Source organism: Diabrotica virgifera, chromosome 4, assembly GCF_917563875.1.
Source record: "Diabrotica virgifera virgifera chromosome 4, PGI_DIABVI_V3a".
Classification (NCBI taxonomy): domain Eukaryota; kingdom Metazoa; phylum Arthropoda; class Insecta; order Coleoptera; family Chrysomelidae; genus Diabrotica; species Diabrotica virgifera.
Genome location: NC_065446.1, coordinates 68,374,497 through 68,392,692, shown reverse-complemented (window position 1 = coordinate 68,392,692; position 18,196 = coordinate 68,374,497). Strand labels below are relative to the sequence as shown.

The 18,196-nt window shown below is 31.2% G+C and overlaps 1 protein-coding gene across 2 annotated transcripts in view; it reads right to left on the bottom strand.

The window, feature by feature from the left end:
* LOC114335190 (alpha-2-macroglobulin-like) overlaps window positions 1–18,196 on the bottom strand; it is a 134,584-nt gene that overhangs the window by 94,032 nt on the left and 22,356 nt on the right. For both annotated transcript variants that reach the window (XM_028285381.1, XM_028285382.2), the window contains exons 5-6: window positions 13,497–13,730; window positions 12,239–12,434 (exon numbers count right to left, since the gene is read on the bottom strand). In XM_028285381.1, coding sequence (XP_028141182.1) covers window positions 12,239–12,434; window positions 13,497–13,730 — 430 coding nt within the window. The remainder of the gene's footprint in view (window positions 1–12,238; window positions 12,435–13,496; window positions 13,731–18,196) is intronic.

Sequence of the window (18,196 nt, the reverse complement as noted above, 5' to 3'; positions counted from 1 at the left end):
ATGAAAAATTGGTTACACAGCTACTAAATTTATAGTTATTTATAGTACAAGCAATGATAACAGCTAACATCAGTGTGTTGGAATTATAAAAATAAAGAGTTAGTGAGAATAGATTATCTAGATGTAAAATAGAAGGGGGGAATTTGAGTACCCACAATCATCAATGAAGTGTACGTAAATTGATGAAGAAAGGTAGGCAAAACAACATACAGATAATGTAATGTATGGTTTATGTTTTGAAATTAGATAATTTATATTTGTGAACCAACACAAATGATGGCTGAGAGACTGGCTGAAAAACTAGAGACAAAATAGGGGTCGTGATATCAAATGCTGAAAAAGTTGTAAATGCAAAATCTTATTTATAAATTAATAAAATATAGATGGGTTCATCAACACAAATTTACAAGACTGAAAAGGTTGTATTACAAGCTTAGTCCAAATTTCTTTATTATGTCCTTTTATGTTAAATAACATCTAGGGCAAAGAAAAATTAATAACTTGGATAAAAGTGTCTAAGCTACAACTAAAGTGGGGTCAGATGAAGATAAGTGTTGAGTAAGATTATTGAGTATATGAGAAAATTAAAAATTGTGTTTATTTGAGATAGATGAGTTTGTGGTATATAAAGTAAATTTGACATCACTATTGAGACTAATGAACATTATTGAGAGACTGGGGACTCCAGAGACCAGGCAACTAAACAAACCAAATGATGAATGAAAGGTTGGCTGAATGGAATAACTACTAGATGTGTGAAACTTGAAAGATATATTGTACAGTATTATTGGTTGATTTAGTTTAGAATGAAATAGTTATGATTGGACACTAAACGAAAAACGGTTTGAAAAGATGATGTGGAGAGAATGGGATATATATTGAATAGATATAGTTGTGTACAAGTTGTGACAAATGGATGTTGCGGATATAGTTGAAATTGCTTTGTTTGGGAGAAGAAAAATTTTTTTGAAGAAAGGATTAGATGATTATCGAAAATTGATATTTTCGATTGACAATTTTCGATAATCATCTAATCCTTTCTTCAAAAAAATTTTTCTTCTCCCAAACAAAGCAATTTCAACTATATCCGCAACATCCATTTGTCACAACTTGTACACAACTATATCTATTCAATATATATCCCATTCTCTCCACATCATCTTTTCAAACCGTTTTTCGTTTAGTGTCCAATCATAACTATTTCATTCTAAACTAAATCAACCAATAATACTGTACAATATATCTTTCAAGTTTCACACATCTAGTAGTTATTCCATTCAGCCAACCTTTCATTCATCATTTGGTTTGTTTGGTTGCCTGGTCTCTGGAGTCCCCAGTCTCTCAATAATGTTCATTAGTCTCAATAGTGATGTCAAATTTACTTTATATACCACAAACTCATCTATCTCAAATAAACACAATTTTTAATTTTCTCATATACTCAATAATCTTACTCAACACTTATCTTCATCTGACCCCACTTTAGTTGTAGCTTAGACACTTTTATCCAAGTTATTAATTTTTCTTTGCCCTAGATGTTATTTAACATAAAAGGACATAATAAAGAAATTTGGACTAAGCTTGTAATACAACCTTTTCAGTCTTGTAAATTTGTGTTGATGAACCCATCTATATTTTATTAATTTATAAATAAGATTTTGCATTTACAACTTTTTCAGCATTTGATATCACGACCCCTATTTTGTCTCTAGTTTTTCAGCCAGTCTCTCAGCCATCATTTGTGTTGGTTCACAAATATAAATTATCTAATTTCAAAACATAAACCATACATTACATTATCTGTATGTTGTTTTGCCTACCTTTCTTCATCAATTTACGTACACTTCATTGATGATTGTGGGTACTCAAATTCCCCCCTTCTATTTTACATCTAGATAATCTATTCTCACTAACTCTTTATTTTTATAATTCCAACACACTGATGTTAGCTGTTATCATTGCTTGTACTATAAATAACTATAAATTTAGTAGCTGTGTAACCAATTTTTCATGATACTTCAAGTTCCATTGACAATTGTTGTCTTGACATCAGACAGATTCGCTTTTGATATCTCACATCTTAGTTGCCTGTCAGCTCTTGTAACATAATGACCTAATTTGTTACCTTTGACCCACTTACAACGTGTGGGAGTCATATGTTATCCTAGGGCCATATCCTTAGGGATTATATCCATCCTTTGGAATTTGCTATGTTAGCATTTTGATGTGACTTTTAGTCCATTTTTGAAAGGCTTTGACCTTCGTATTTTTTGGTTGGCTCACCATGTTCTTGTAAGTATAACCAAACTTTGATTCTACCTTGGTCATCACTTTAAGTTCAACATTTTGATAATTAATATGGTTATACTTATTTTAGGCAACACTGATGATGCTCTTTTTAGAGCGAAAACGTTCTGTTCGATGTTTGTAGCCCTATAGGGCTTTTTAAAATAATATACCTTTTACCAAGACCAAAATTTTTTATTAAATTTTACTTGTAATTAATGGTATACAGCCAGCTACAGGAAATTCTTCCTAGTGGATATTCTTTGTTTGTTATTGGAAATTGGAACTTCATAATATATTTAAAATTTGATTGTTTTTTAAGTTGTCTATTAATAAAGCAAAACAAACAAATCTTGTATTTAAGAAATACAGTGATCACCACAATAACTAGATAAACAAATGACCTAATATCAGTAAAATTTTCAAATAAATATTAACAAACTATTTACATTATACTGGAATTCTGATGAAGGTACAATAATTTACAACTAAAAAGTGGGTATAAACAAAAATAAAAAAATTAAAACTAAGGAAAAATAATATTTTTATATTTAAAGAGAGGCAATGAAAACCATACAATTTCATCATTCACATTTTAGATCAGGACGGATCTGTTTTGAGGTGGATGTGAGAGGTGGCATTCGGATTTTTGCACATAAAGTTAGGTGACAACTTCAATAATTATAATTGACTTCTCAAATATGTCCGGACCATTAATAAAATTTAAATATTTAAAAATTTCGAAAAATATCGATTTTTTTCTACTTTCATTGCTTATAACTTTAAAACGATTCATTTTGAAACAAAGTCGTAAGAAAAGAAAATAAAGATAATTAAATTTTGTATAATATACGACTGGTTTAGAAAGTCTTAAATTATTACCCTTTCTGCAAAATAGCAATAAATGGAAAATAAGGGGGCAAAAAGACTGTTTTTATTCAATGTTTTTCAACCACTTTGGTTGCACTTAGAACCTTCATAATTCGCCTAGAAAATTCTTACAACATACTTAAACCGTCCACCAAATTTCATTAAAATCGACCTAATTGATTTTGCATAATAATTTTGCAATCTAAAATTTTTTTAAAAAGTTCAAATTTTTAAAAACTTTCTGGAACAAACAGTAGACCGTTTAGAAGTTTGCTAATTTTTTTACATATAAAGAGGTTCTCTACCTATCTAATACACTTTACAGAATTAAAATCGGATTATTTAAACGGCCTCAGCACTGTTTTCAATTTATAAACAATGTTTTGGCTTATAGACAAATACAGTGAGGACGTTTGAGTTGGAATAAATTCATTTTCTTGAGAATGGGCGACTCTGGAGATAAATCCCGAAACAAATCGATTTTAATTTTTAAATTATAATTTTTTTGCATAAATATCATACCAGTGACGTCATCAATCTGGGTGTGATGACGTAACCTAATTATTGTATTTAATTTAATTAAAAAAAAATTGTTAAATTCAAACCCTGTTTAAATAATTATGTTAATGTTTATATTAGTAAATACAAAATTGAATAGCCTTTCGATTAAGCTATCACACGGCACCTATTCTCATTTAAAACATCATCGATTACGTCATCACGCCCAGTTGGATGACGTCACTAGTATGATAAATATACCAAAAATTTAGAATTTAAAAACAAAAATCGACCTATTTCGGGATTTATCGCCAGAGGCGCCTATTTTCGAGAAAATGAATTTATGCCATCTCAAACGTCCTCGCTGTAGGTATTTGTTTATAAGCCAAACAATTGTTTTTAACTTTAAAACAGTGCTGAGGCCGCTTAAATATTCCGATTTTATTGCTCTAAAGTGTATTAGATAAGTAGAGAATCTCTTTATATGTAAAAAAACTAGAAAACTTCTAAATGGTCTACTTTTTTTTTCAGAAAGTTTTTAAAAAAATTGAACTTAAAAACAAAATAGATTCCAAAATTATTCTACAAAATCTATCAAGTCGATTTTAATGAAATTTGGTGAGCGATTTAAGTATGTTTTAAGAATTTTCTAAGCGAATTACGAAAGTTGTAAGTTCAACCAAAGTGGTTGAAAACCTTTGAATAAAAACAGGCTCATTTTGCCCCCTTATTTTGTATTTATTGCTATTTTGTAGAAAGGTAATAATTTAAGACATTTTTAACCAGTCGTTTATCATACAAAATTCAATTATCTTTATTTAGTTTCATTACGACTTTGTTCCAAAATGAATCGTTTTAAAGTTATAAGCAAAAATTAGAAAAAAATCGATGTTTTTCGAAATTTTTAAATATTTTAATTTTTTTTGTTAATGTTTCGGGCATATTTGAGAAGAAGCATAAGTCAATTATTATTGTTGAAGTTGTCACCTAAGTTTATCTGTAAAAATCCGAATGCCACCTCGCACATCCAAAAATAGACGCTTTTTCACAGATCCGCCCTGGCCTAATTTATCTTTTTTTTACATTTGTATATTAATTGTATATTGTGTGAATATTGTTTTATATTTTTAATGTCAACGGAATTTAAAAATGACTTTACGTTACGTCAGGCTGTTACAAAAACTACCTATTAACGTTCATCATCACTTTTTTGACATTAATAAACGTCAAATACGGTTGCATCTAAAATAGCTCCAGAAAAAATTAATTTTTTAGTAGTTTAACTTAAATTAATTTTATAGTGGTTTTAATTATCATTGATAAGAAGTTTCAGTCCTATGGGTTAAACAGCCTAGGCTTCTTTTCACGGTGTTTAACTTTTGTGTGAACAGTTTAAAATTTGGCCATGGTTAAACGTACCTAAATATTGACATTCAGCTCGCAGTTTTTGTGACAATTAAAACATTTAAATTTCATCGTGGGTAAAAACATTTACATATTGTAGAATAGTGATACAAAAGTGAAAATATTCTTCCCAGATGGGGGAGAATATAAAAAAGACGCCAGTGTGCGAACTAAATACTGCTGAAGTTATTAGTGATAGTAATCAAGACATGGATACAGGAACTATCACCACAAATTCTTCTGCTACAAGGGAGGTAAAACTTTTTAATATTAATTGTAATAGTTACGACTTTCAAAATTGTTGTGTTTATGTTGAGAAGACCAATGATCAGAATATTTCCCGTTTGCATCCAATGGTTGTTGCAGATATTTTACATCAAAAATTAAAGATTAATAATATTAAGCAAATTAAAAGTATAGGAAGAAACCGTGTTAAAGTAATCCTCAAATCTATTTTGGATGCAAACAATTTAGTCAATAATAGTCACTTAAAGGACGATAATTTAAAAGCGTACATTCCAAATCACCTCTTGGAAATCAAAGGACTGATACGAGATGTTGATACCAAATATAATATTGACTATTTGAAAAAATATATGAGCTCTAGTTCACCAATTATTGATATTAAAAGAATGCACAGGAAAGTAGAAAAGGATGGAAATACAGAATACGTCCCTAGACGTAATGTTATAATTACTTTTGAAGGCAATTATTTGCCAAACTATGTTGTGATAAATTATGTATTTTTCCAAGTGGAAAAATTGTTGGGTAAAGTGACGCAATGTTATAAATGCCTCAAATATGGACATATTTCTAGACAGTGTAAAGGTACACAGGAATACTGTATACAATGTGGACAAATTAAAAATGACATACATACATGTGATGAAACAAAAAAGTATTGCATACACTGTAAAACTGATAAGCATATATCGATCTCTAAAAACTGTCCTTTTTTCGAACATCAAAAAAAAATAAAAAATATCATGATTGAACATAAAATCTCATATTTGGAGGCAAAACATTTGAGTGACTCATCATTTTCTGGTCTTATTTCTAATAACAGATTTGAAATTTTGTCAAATTCAGACAAAGAATTTCCAAAATTAACTAACTCCTCTGAAGTTAGTACATCTCCTTATCTCAAGCCATTGAGGCCTCACCTACAGAAACCCAAAAGTTTTAGCCAACCAAGCTGTAGTACATCAAGCACTGAGTATAGTGCAAATAAAAAAAGAAAAGTATCATCTCCAAGTTCCGAAGATCCTACACCATATCTCATCCCTTTCAGATTTGGACCGTCTCAACCTTTACCTCCCTTAAATAAGGAAAGTTTTCCTAATACAGACAATTATAAAAATAAGTTAGTAGATTCCTTAGTACTTCTTTTCTCAAGTTTTATTCAAAATATTAATTGTTTAGAAGAGGCAAAATCACTTGACATGAATTTGTTAGCCAAAGGTATTAATAATGTTCTAGATAATATTTTAAAAAATAACTCATCTAATGACGAACAAATCTAAACTCAAAATAATACAATGGAATGCTCGATCAGCTGTTGCTAACAAAAACAGCCTTATTAACTTTTTAATAACCGAAGATATTGACATAGCTTTAATAAGTGAAACTTGGTTTAAACGGGATGTTGTATATATTTATAGAGGTTATAATGTGATACGCGAAGATCGCGATGACGGCTATTCTGGAGTTGCTATTTTAATTAAAACTGGTATTCCTTTTGAGCGCATAACAATTAAAAATAATTATATTCAAGACTTGCTTGCTTGTGGTATTAAAATCAACTATAAACAAAGTTATTTAAGTTTACTCTCTGTATATAGGTGCCCAAAAACTAAAACCAAAACCGAAGATTGGGATAAGTTATTTTCTCAACTAAAACACCCTTGTATCATTGGAGGAGATATGAATGCACATAATTCTTTGTGGGGCTCATATAAAAATGATAATATAGGCCATCAAATTGTGGAGACAATTCAGAATTTAGATTATGTAGTAATGAATAATGGACAACCAACTTGCCAAACGAGTCCAGGAAACTCAGATTCCATGATTGATGTCACGTTTTGCTCACCATCCCTTTTTGATAAAACTTCGTGGTCTGTAGATCTTGATACCTTGGGATCAAATCATTTCGTTATAAAGGTTGTGATCGATGTCTTGGGAACTAATGCTAATACCATTTATCCCAGTACTAAGTGGAACATTAAAAAAGCAAATTGGTCATTATACTCTCAGCTTGTTGATACCTTATTAAACGAAAAACCTCACACATCCTTAAATACCCAAGAAAAATATAATTTCCTTATTGACTGTATTAATGAAGCTTCTAAACAATCTATTTCTGAATATAAACCATTTAAATGCAAACGGACTCCCCCTCCGTGGTGGGATTCGGAATGTGATCAATCCGTTGCAGAAAGAAAGAAGGCATTAATAAACTATAAAAACAATTCTTCTCCTGAAAATTTTTGTAAATGCAAAGAAGTAAATGCTCGTGTCAAAAAATTCCTGAAATTAAAGGCCAAACAAAGTTGGGTTGCATGGTGTTCAAAATTAAATAAACAAACTCCATCTAGTCTTATTTGGAATCAAGCAAGAAAAATGAATAGGAAAAAAGTTAATTTTTCATTACCTCTAAGTAATTCATGGGTAGACGATTTTTTCGATAAAATAGCTCCACCTTACGTAAATAACCAGTTAAATGTTATTAATTCTAAAACGCTTCCATCTGATCAGAATCATTTTCTCCTTACACCTTTTTCGAGAACTGAATTAGAATTTGCCCTTGATAATCGCGTTAGTACCTCACCAGGATACGATGCAATCAAATATCCTATGATACAACATTTACCAGATAACGCAAAACAATTACTTTTAAATATATTTGACCAGATAATTATTGAAGGCAACAGCATAATAGATTTTAAGCGTATTATAGTCGTTCCTATTCCCAAACCGGGGAAAGACCCTAAATTAGCTGAAGCTTACCGACCGATATCATTATTATCATGTATATTGAAGACTCTCGAACGGATGGTTAAGATTAGGTTGGATTGGTGGCTAAGGGATCAAAATCCTTTACCCGCTAACCAACATGGTTTTAAAAAAGGTTATGGAACTTTAGATTCCTTAACAACTCTTGTTGTAGACATTCAGAACAGTTTTTCCAGGAACAGTTATGTGCCCGCTTTATTTTTAGACATCGAAAGTGCTTATGACTCTGTCTCTCTTTCAATTCTCCAAGAAAAAATGATTACATTTTTTAATATTCCATCACAGTTTGCTTCTAACATTGTAAACCTGTATAAAAATAGAATAATTTATTTAAAAAATAATCATACTCTTATAGGCCCTAGACTTAATAATAAAGGATTACCTCAGGGCTCCGTTTTGAGCCCTATTTTATTTAACATTTACACAGCAGATCTACACAACATCACTATTAACAATATTGCATTTAATGTTGTACAATATGCTGACGATTTCTGTTTGTACACAGAACACAAGAAATATCAGCAATCCATTGAAAACTTGAATAGTGTCTATGGTCTCCATAAAAAATGGTTTATTGAAAATGGCTTTGAATTATCATGCAGTAAATCACAAGTTTGTTTATTTACCAGACATAACTTTCCTAATATTAGCACAATCACCTTAGGTGGGCATAAATTTTCTTTTAAAAATAAAATTAAATATCTTGGAATGATACTCGACCAAAAATTGACCTGGAAGTTACATATTGACGACATGTTGAACAGGTGTAATAAGGGAATAAACTTTCTTAAATCAATTAATAGAACTTGGTGGGGATCGGATGTTGAAGTAAGTTTATTATTTTATAAAGCTTACATACGATCTATTTTCGATTACGGCAGTGTTTTGTATGGATCAGCAAGTAATGCACTACTAAACAAAATCAACGTTTTACAGAATTCAGCCTTACGAATATGTCTAGGAGCTATGAGATCCACTCCAGTACAAGCTTTATATTTGGAAGCCTTGGAACCTCCTTTAAATCTAAGACGAAGTTTTTTGTCCAAAAAATATTTAATGAAAGTATACTTAATTAACCCTCTTCTATACCAAAAAATAGTGACTTTAAGTTGCCATGATCTAACCAATAAATATTGGCAAAAAAAGAAATCTCCCTTACTGTGTGAAGCTTATAATCAAAATATAGTACTCTTAAAAAATATAGATAAAACAAACGACTTATTCAAAAACTACGCGTACTCTTCTTTCTTTTCTCCTACAGATATTATTGTACCAAATTATAGTGACAACATATATTTAAATAAAAATATTTTTTTATCCATAACGAATAGTTACAATGAGTCAATAGCTCTATATACAGATGCGTCTAAATCTGCAGATGGAACTGGATGCGCCTTTTTTATACCATCGGGACATATAGAAAAGAAATTCAAACTGGAACCGGAGACTTCGATTTATACAGCAGAGGCTATTGCAATATATGAAGCTTTACTATATGTAGCTGAATTTGATTTCGCCCATATTATAATTTTGTCTGACTCCTTAGCAGTATTGAAATCTCTTGGTAAATATGGACCCCCAAACATCCAAGACTGCCCATACATTTATAAAATTAAACATATTAAACAAAATCTTTTAACCAAAGGAATCAATGTACATTTTATCTGGATTAAAGCACACGCAGGATTTGAACATAATGAGTATGTCGACTTATTAGCCAAAGAAAGCGTTTCATCCGATACCAGTATTCTACATTAAATAACACTGACTGATAGTATAATCTCTTTCAAGTCAACACTGCATCGGGAGTGGAGCTACCAGTGGAAGGAATACTCTTTTGTGAATCAAAATAGATACTCGTTAATTCAGCCCGATATTCCCAAATTTCCTTGGTACAAGTCTTGTAGAGCTTCTAGAAAGTACATAACTTCTATTATTAGAGTACGATTCGGGCACGCATGTTATCCAAAGCATTTATTTAAAATACAGGTTTTGGATAATGATAAATGTGAGCATTGTGAAGAGGAAAGTGATTTAGATCATATATTTTTTGGTTGTTCTAAAAATACAATTTACTCATCTAAATTAATAAATGATTTATTAAAATGTAAAGTAGCAACTCCTTGGAATATACTATATTTATTATCACTTGGTTCTGTAGATGTATACAACTCTTTAATTAACTTTTTAAAAGACAGCAAATTATCATTATAATTCCCTTAAACATTTTTAATTAATACCTTTGGTAGTTAGTAGTTTTAGCTGTTAAGCTTAGTGTTACTTAATACCTTTTAGTTGTTATCTTTGTTTTAAACCTGTTTTGTATAACTTGATAACTTGTATTCCTCATGTGTCTGGCAGTATGACGGTAAGTCTAAGCCAAAATAAAAAAAAAAAAAAAAAAAAAAAAAAAAAAACGTTCATCATTCTTACGGTACGTTAGTGCTTTACGTATAAGACAGGGTATAGGGTTCAACGCATTTCAAACAGAGAAGTCTTAAACAGAGTAGGTCAAGGCGAAGGTAATTTAACCAAGATGATAAAAAAGAGAAAACTTGAATATCTGGGGCATATAATGAGAGGTAGCAGATACAGGATGCTGCAGTTAATACTCAATGGAAAGATCGACGGAAAAAGAGGAATTGGTCGGAAGAAATATTCATGGCTCCGAAACCTTCGCCAATGGACTGGCTTATCAGCAGATCAATTGTTACATGCCGCACAAGATCGAGAACGATATCGGCAAATTGTTATGTAAGCTACCCACGCCTAAAAATTTGGGCACGGTACTTAAAGAAGAAGAAGTATAGGGACATACGTTACGTTAGGCAGTTACAAAAACTTCCTATTTTCCTAAGTATCGCCCGTTGGTATGTTTATACCTGGGTAAACAGTTTACTTGAATCGTTATCGACACTAATTTCATCTTTCCCCGTTAAAGGTCGTTATAACCATACTCCGGCATAACATTTAAATATATTTACCGACCAGGCGGTGTGTTTTGGTTCAAATCAGTCTTCTTGCAAAGCCTCTTTGATAACCGGTAAACCTAGAAACACGTGTCAGGGGATAGCAAGAGACTGGAATTCAATCAAAACGAAACCGTCTCTCTTTATTTTGTTAATCTACATTTTATTTCCAGTACTCTTTGTATTGTTGCTGTGTCGGGTCTTGTTTCTGAAGCATATGTCATTATTGGTCTTATTGGCTTTATAAATTCTTGAGCTCATTTCAGTGTTAATATGTCGGTTTTGCCATATATGTGGTGTTATTGAGATACCCTGTCAATCTATTAACTTTTTGTACTTGATTTTTGTCCTATGATCGTCCTTGTTGATTTTTGTCCAGGTCTCCTCTAGCTTGACAGTGTAATTTCTAGGTATTTTAGTTCCATTACTTGTTCGGTAATGATGCCATCAATTTATATTTTACATGTGATTGGTTCTTTGCTGATTACTATTTTCTTAATTTTCTGATATGAGACTGTCATATTAAATTCTTTTGTTCCTTTGCTAAATCTGTAGACTAGTCTTTGCAGACTATCCAGACTATCTTCACCTTGGGCTATTAATATTGCGTCCTCTGCACAACATCTTATTTTTATTTGTTTCTTTCCAATTCTGTATTCTCTTCCTTTGTTGATACTTTTGATAAATTTATCCACGATTAAAATGAAGAGCATCAGACTCAATCAGCTCCTCTGTCAGTCTATGTTTAACCTACATAATTATATATTTTTGCTGTCGTTCTGATGTATGATAGATTTGATTCGTCTTTCAACAACAAGTTGCAGCATTTTGTCTATCATTCATTGCTTTTTCTTGACGATCGTTTTTATTATGGTTCTTTCTATAGAGCAGCGACACTCAACCTTTTTCTTTCCTGGGCCACATAGTAGCTATTGCCACAGCTTGCGGGCCGCAATCAAGATGAAGTAGTATACAGGGTATTTCATTGGGAAACGGAAATACTTGAATGGTGAATAGAGATAAATGAGGCGGTTCTAGACATACTAAATTTATTGCTCCACCGACTTTATAACCGAGTTACAGGGTGTTTAATCGATTTTGCCCATTTCTTTCTGGACCCATAACTATAGAACCACCTGGTAGTACCTAACTTACTTAATAAATATATTAAAATTATTAATATTTTATAAGCTTACCAACGAATTTCATCGTATAGGGTTGAAAATAAATACTGATTGTCTTGAATATGACTTCAATTTTATTAGTACCTTTTTCAGTTACTGTAGCAGAAACATGGAGTGACATTTTATCTTCAGATGGTAATCTATTAGCAATATTAGTTAAATTTAAATCGTTTACAGGTATTACGAATTCACCACATCCATTTTCCATCTAGAATAAAAACAACAGGATTTAAAGAAAATAGAATATTAGAGATATTTTATAATTTTCTAATAGATATATATTTTCCTAATTACATTCCCAAATTACATTCATATTCTATTTATTGAGATATTAAACAAATAATTTCTTAATGATTATAGGAGAGTTTGGGCAGTATTGTACGGGTAGAAACTTTTACTTTTGACGGGCGCACCAAGAGTCATAGTCTGGAGGTAATTTCAAGCAATAAGGCTTAGACTTAATAAACTAACACTCTCAAGACTCCTCCGCGTGCAAACCCTGGTTGTCAATTGAATTGCAAGATACTAGGGTGTGACACGTTAGTAAAGACAAACTAAACGAGGGTAGTCATAGTGGGAACGTTGGGCGACAGTGGACTACAGAAAACTGGTGAGAAGTAATAGTATATTATTCAACGAGCATGTAATGATGGCTATTACTCACGATGATGAAGTTTATCACGTAATTCATCAGAGTGAGTAATAGCCATTACATGCGAGTAGAATACCACCTATTGTATTTGTTATGCCAGTGAAGTATCGCATCGTGTATCGATATCGGCAATACTTTCTTATATCGTATTGATATTGATTTCGATACGGTATCGATGAAATACTCGATAAAATATCGATATAAAAAGAATTAAAGGCAACGATATAATACCGAAGCAAAAATAACGACAATACAATATATCGACAATACAATATATCGACAATACTATGGTATTGATTTCAGATAGTGAGTATCGTATCGACATTATTATTGCTAAGGTATGTATTGTATCGGTATCGTATTGATTTTCGATACGATATCAATACAATATCGATATTTTTATCGAATATCGTGTAGCTCTAATTTTTGAGTATTATTTAGTTCTGCTAGTGCATTTATTAACGTTAAAAATACTTATTTTCAGCCTCAAATTATATTATTTTTACTATCATGTGCCAACACAATAAAATTTTGATAGTGAATTATAAATTTGCCTGTCTTTTTGAGAATTTACACTTGCGACGGGCTAAAAATTTACATCGGAAATTATTTACTTACCCCTTTGAGCCGGTTAATAGGTTTAAAACTTCCATGGGAATGCGTAATTTTGATGAATGCTAAACCTTTTACAGCTTGCCCGTACGAATATTGGCCACAAACATAAATTGAAAAGGATTCAGTCTCATGGTATATTTTTTCTGGACTTCTTAAATTGACTTTAAATCGTGGTAGAGTGTACTTAGATACTTCAAAATGTTTTATCTCTCCGAAAGACTCAATTTTCCATTTGCCCTGTAAATAAAAAAAGCAAGATTTAGAAAAATTTTGTGAAGATTTATTGCATTTGCAGGAAGTGAGAAAGGAGAAGTCCCAGATCTAAACAATAAATCTGAAACTTCTCATGGAACCACTTTCTGGTACAATCCTTAATCTCTGCCTTTTACAGCTTAAAAGTCAACGAGACAACGAATAAAACAGAAAAAAGGGACTGTACAATAGGCAGTCACATTCCATCTATTCGCCTAGGAAATATGCAAACGAAAGTTGATTCCGTGTGCTCAAAATATGAGTAGAAGGAATATTAAAAAACAACTACTTAGGTTTCTATTCGGTTCAGAGGTGATGCAACAGGGGATGGAACCTCTGAATCGAATCAAAAAGCTGTTTTTTAATATTTACAGAAAGTATTTGATAAAATCTAAAGATACGATGCTATTATAAAATTAGGCAATTTTAATGCTGATCTCGTAAAAGAAGGAACTTTTGTAAACATATTTAGACAACACGTACTTAATTAACCCTTTCGGCCCCGAAGGTGGCAATTTCGAAACCTATAATTAGGCATAGATATCTGTGATACGACTTATTTAATTTTGATATAAATCTAATAGAGATCGGCTACAGTTCGTATATAGGATGATTTATATGTATTTAATGCATTGGAATGTAAACAGGTTTTGTTGTTCTACTTGAAGTAATGGCGGGCAAACAAGATCCTTTTTTTCTTGGTATGTATTTGTTTTTTGTTCTAATATTGCTATTGCGTTGAAAAAAGCTTTATGTAGCTATTGGTATTTACTAACATTTAAAAAGTCCATTTAAGAATAAATTGTAATTGTTATTGTATTTGCCAATTTTTGGCATGGTCCTATAAAAGGCATACGCAAATGCCACCAGTAGGCGTTAACATATACAAAAGAGAATTAAATAGATTAGAATCTATGACAAGATTTTTAACAATGAATTCTTTTCAGATGATATTGCTACAATAATAATTGTACTTTACGGGAAAGGAAAAACTGAAGTTGATGCGACAGAAGAAGCATTAGCTGCCCTGAATGACACCTGTTCTGATATAGAAGATGATAAAGATCCAGGTTATGAGGGAGCTGATCTATCAACATCAGATAAGGATGACGAATGAAGTAGTATTAGAGAAAGAAGACTCAAAAGATAAAAAAGTGAAAAACAAAAAAATATTTTGAGGAATGGAAAAGTTGTACCTCCAAATCGTACTTTCGATCGATTAGGTGAAAGAAATTTTAGTTATGATGGAAGTGATAGTTCAGAAGAGCCGGTTGCCCTGCATATTGTAATGGGAATTACTAATTTTCCGAGACTAAGAATTTATTAGTCTCCCCGTGCACAATTTCGTTTGATTAACGATATTGGTGTGTCCCGAAACCGATTTGAAAGTTTACGTAATCATTTACATATCTCAGATGTCAACATCGACAAGACTACCAATGATAATCTTTGGAAAGCAAGGAAAATAATTACTAGCTTTGAAAAACGTTGCGAATCACTAATGCTTGAAGAAAAAAACTACATAGACGATACAATTATACCATTCAAGGGGCAATTTTAAACAGTAGGATTAGAGGCAAGTCAAATCCTTCGGGTATTAAAGTCTTTAATTTTTGTGGTGAATCAGGAATATTATGAAAAACAGAAATTGTTTTAAAAATTATCATACAAGACGCCAATAAAACATGATATATATTCTTATACATGCTTTTCTGTAGTAATATATTATATATAATTTTATTTATTTATGCCGTAATAAACTCTTGGTGGCAGTTGCCACCAATTTGTAAAATAAAAAGTGAAGGAGCAAAGATTTTATAAAAAATATTTTCAATATTAATTAGGTGTCCAATTGAATAAAATACCAACAGAAAAATTTTACTTTTGAAAAAAAGAATTCAAGGCTGAAAGGGTTAAGGGGGCAAAACTGCGGCAGAAAATCGCGACAATAGCAACAAGCATAAATAATCTACTTAAAAAGTGGAGTTTTATATTATTCAAGAACCTAACAAAGAAACAAGGATACCAACATACTCTTTAAAAAATAACAAAACGAGAGAGGAAGGTACAACATATAGGAGGAATGGAGAATGGAGACAGTTAGAACAGTCTAAAAAGAAGACTGTCAGAGAAATCAAGAGAGAAGATGCAACATATGAGGAATGTAAACAGTTAAAACAGTCTTAAAAGAAGACTGTCGGAAAAACCAAGAGAGAAGAAAAACGGCATGGTCTAATGACTAATGTGGAACAGCAGTAGAGGAAAAAAAGCCAGAATTAATCTTATATATAAAAATCAATTGCTGTTCGTGTGTCTCTCTAAAACTCGAGAAAGGCTGGACCGATTTGGCTAATTTTGATGTTGAATTATTTGTAGAAGTTCAGAGAAAGTTTATACGATTTTATATGGTCATTCTAGTAGCCGCCAAAATTTTACATCTATATCTATAAAATGCTCTTTTTACAGTGTTTGTTGCCATACTCATCCGAAACGACTTTACCGATTTTTATTAAATTTGGCAGGTATATTCGACTTGACCTAGGTTGTTATCTATATTTCATACCTGTACCTCATAAGGGGATTACCCATGACGCCATAACTCTCACAATAATGACGTGAAAAATACGAAATTAAGTAGGTAGACTCCTTGCTGAATTCTGAGCAGAAACGTGCTAAAATTTTTCCTCTAGCGCAATCGGTATCCGAAATACAATATCTTAAGCCGTAAAAATATTGTGAGGAGAGTAGAAGAACGAGCAACAAATTTCACCAAAAAAAGTGCAACTGTTTAACATTTTGACTTAAATTGAGCAAAATATGAATTTTTAATTTTTCGAAATTTTCAAAAAATATTTCTAAACCGAACTTTTCTGATGAACGGCAAGCAGGAGAAAGGTTCTGAGCGCACGAAAAGAACAAGCAACAAATTATAACATTTTATTTAATTTTAATTAATTTTGTTTAATTTTATTTAATTTTATTTAATTTAACTATTTTATTTATTTTCGTTTATTTTATTTTATTTCATTTTTTAATTCCATTTTTTTTATTTTATATCATTTTATTAAATTTTATTATTTTTATTTCATTTTATTTAATGATATTTAATTTAGTTTTATTTTGATTAACAACTATATAGTTGGATAACCCCGAACCCAATTATAAATACAGGGTTGTTTTGAATGCAAATAAAATAAAGCTGTTATATTCAATATAAGATAAACAAGTTTAAGATTGTAACTGTTGCACTACAAACTTTATTACTTCTGTTGCACTATTGTTACTTCTAACTAAACTTTATTACTTCATACATCACGTGTAATTAAGAGGAAACAGTAGCGATCAACAGGTAGCAAAAACGCGTTCCAAGATTGCGGCTGTAATTTTGAATATTTTTTCGAGATATTTGGCACACGTACAGTAGGGAAAATGAAAGAATACCCATGAGCGAACATATAAAACACGCTGTATTTTCCTGTCACCGTGTCACACAAAAAATTGGCCAGCGCAAGTACATGTAATAATTATTGTTACATGTACTTGCACTGGACAATTTTCTTTGTGACACGGTGAAAGAAAAATACAGCGTGTTTTATATGTTCGTTCATGGGTATTCTTTCATTTTTCCGACTGTATTCGTAATATAATAAAGGATGGCGGTACAGAGCACAATTTGAAAAATATATTAATATGTGGAAATTACTCTGTAATTAAACACAATATTAAAAAACGAGCCTGTACCGCCATTAAGACGAACAAAAAAATACACTTTCTTTAAATAAACTTTTTTATCCGATGCCTACATTTTGTGTCATTTTGGAACTACTAATGAAATAAAAAATTTTAGTAGTTCCAAAATGACACAAAATCTAGGCATCGGATAAAAAAGTTAATTTGAAGAAAGTGTATTTTTTTGTTTTTCTTAATGGCGGTACAGGCTCGTTATTTTAACATTGTATTTAATTACAGAGTAATTTCCACATATTAATATATTTTTCAAATTGGGCTCTGTACCGCCATTCTTTATTATATTACGAATACGTATGCCAAATATTTCGAAAAAATATTAAAAATTACAGCCGCAATCTTGGAACGCTTTTTCGCTACCTGTTGATCGCTACTGTTTCCTCTTAATTAAAAATAATAATAAAACCTCATTCACATCGAGCATTTTTTGTTTATTAATTACGAATTCCTTTTGTTGATTTTAAGTTTATTTTATACAAAAATTTGTTTTTATCTATTGAGGCAGTACGACGTCTGCCGGGTCAGCTAGTCAACTATAAAAAAACGCCAGAAATAGCAGGGACGTTTATAATAAGAAGAGACTAGAATATCCATAAGAAAAAAGGCTTTGCAAAAACAATACAAGAAATCCAGAGCATAACAACAGACCCGAAAGTAGAAGTAAATTGAAAAGAATGTACTTTCATGGTATATTTTTTCTGGAA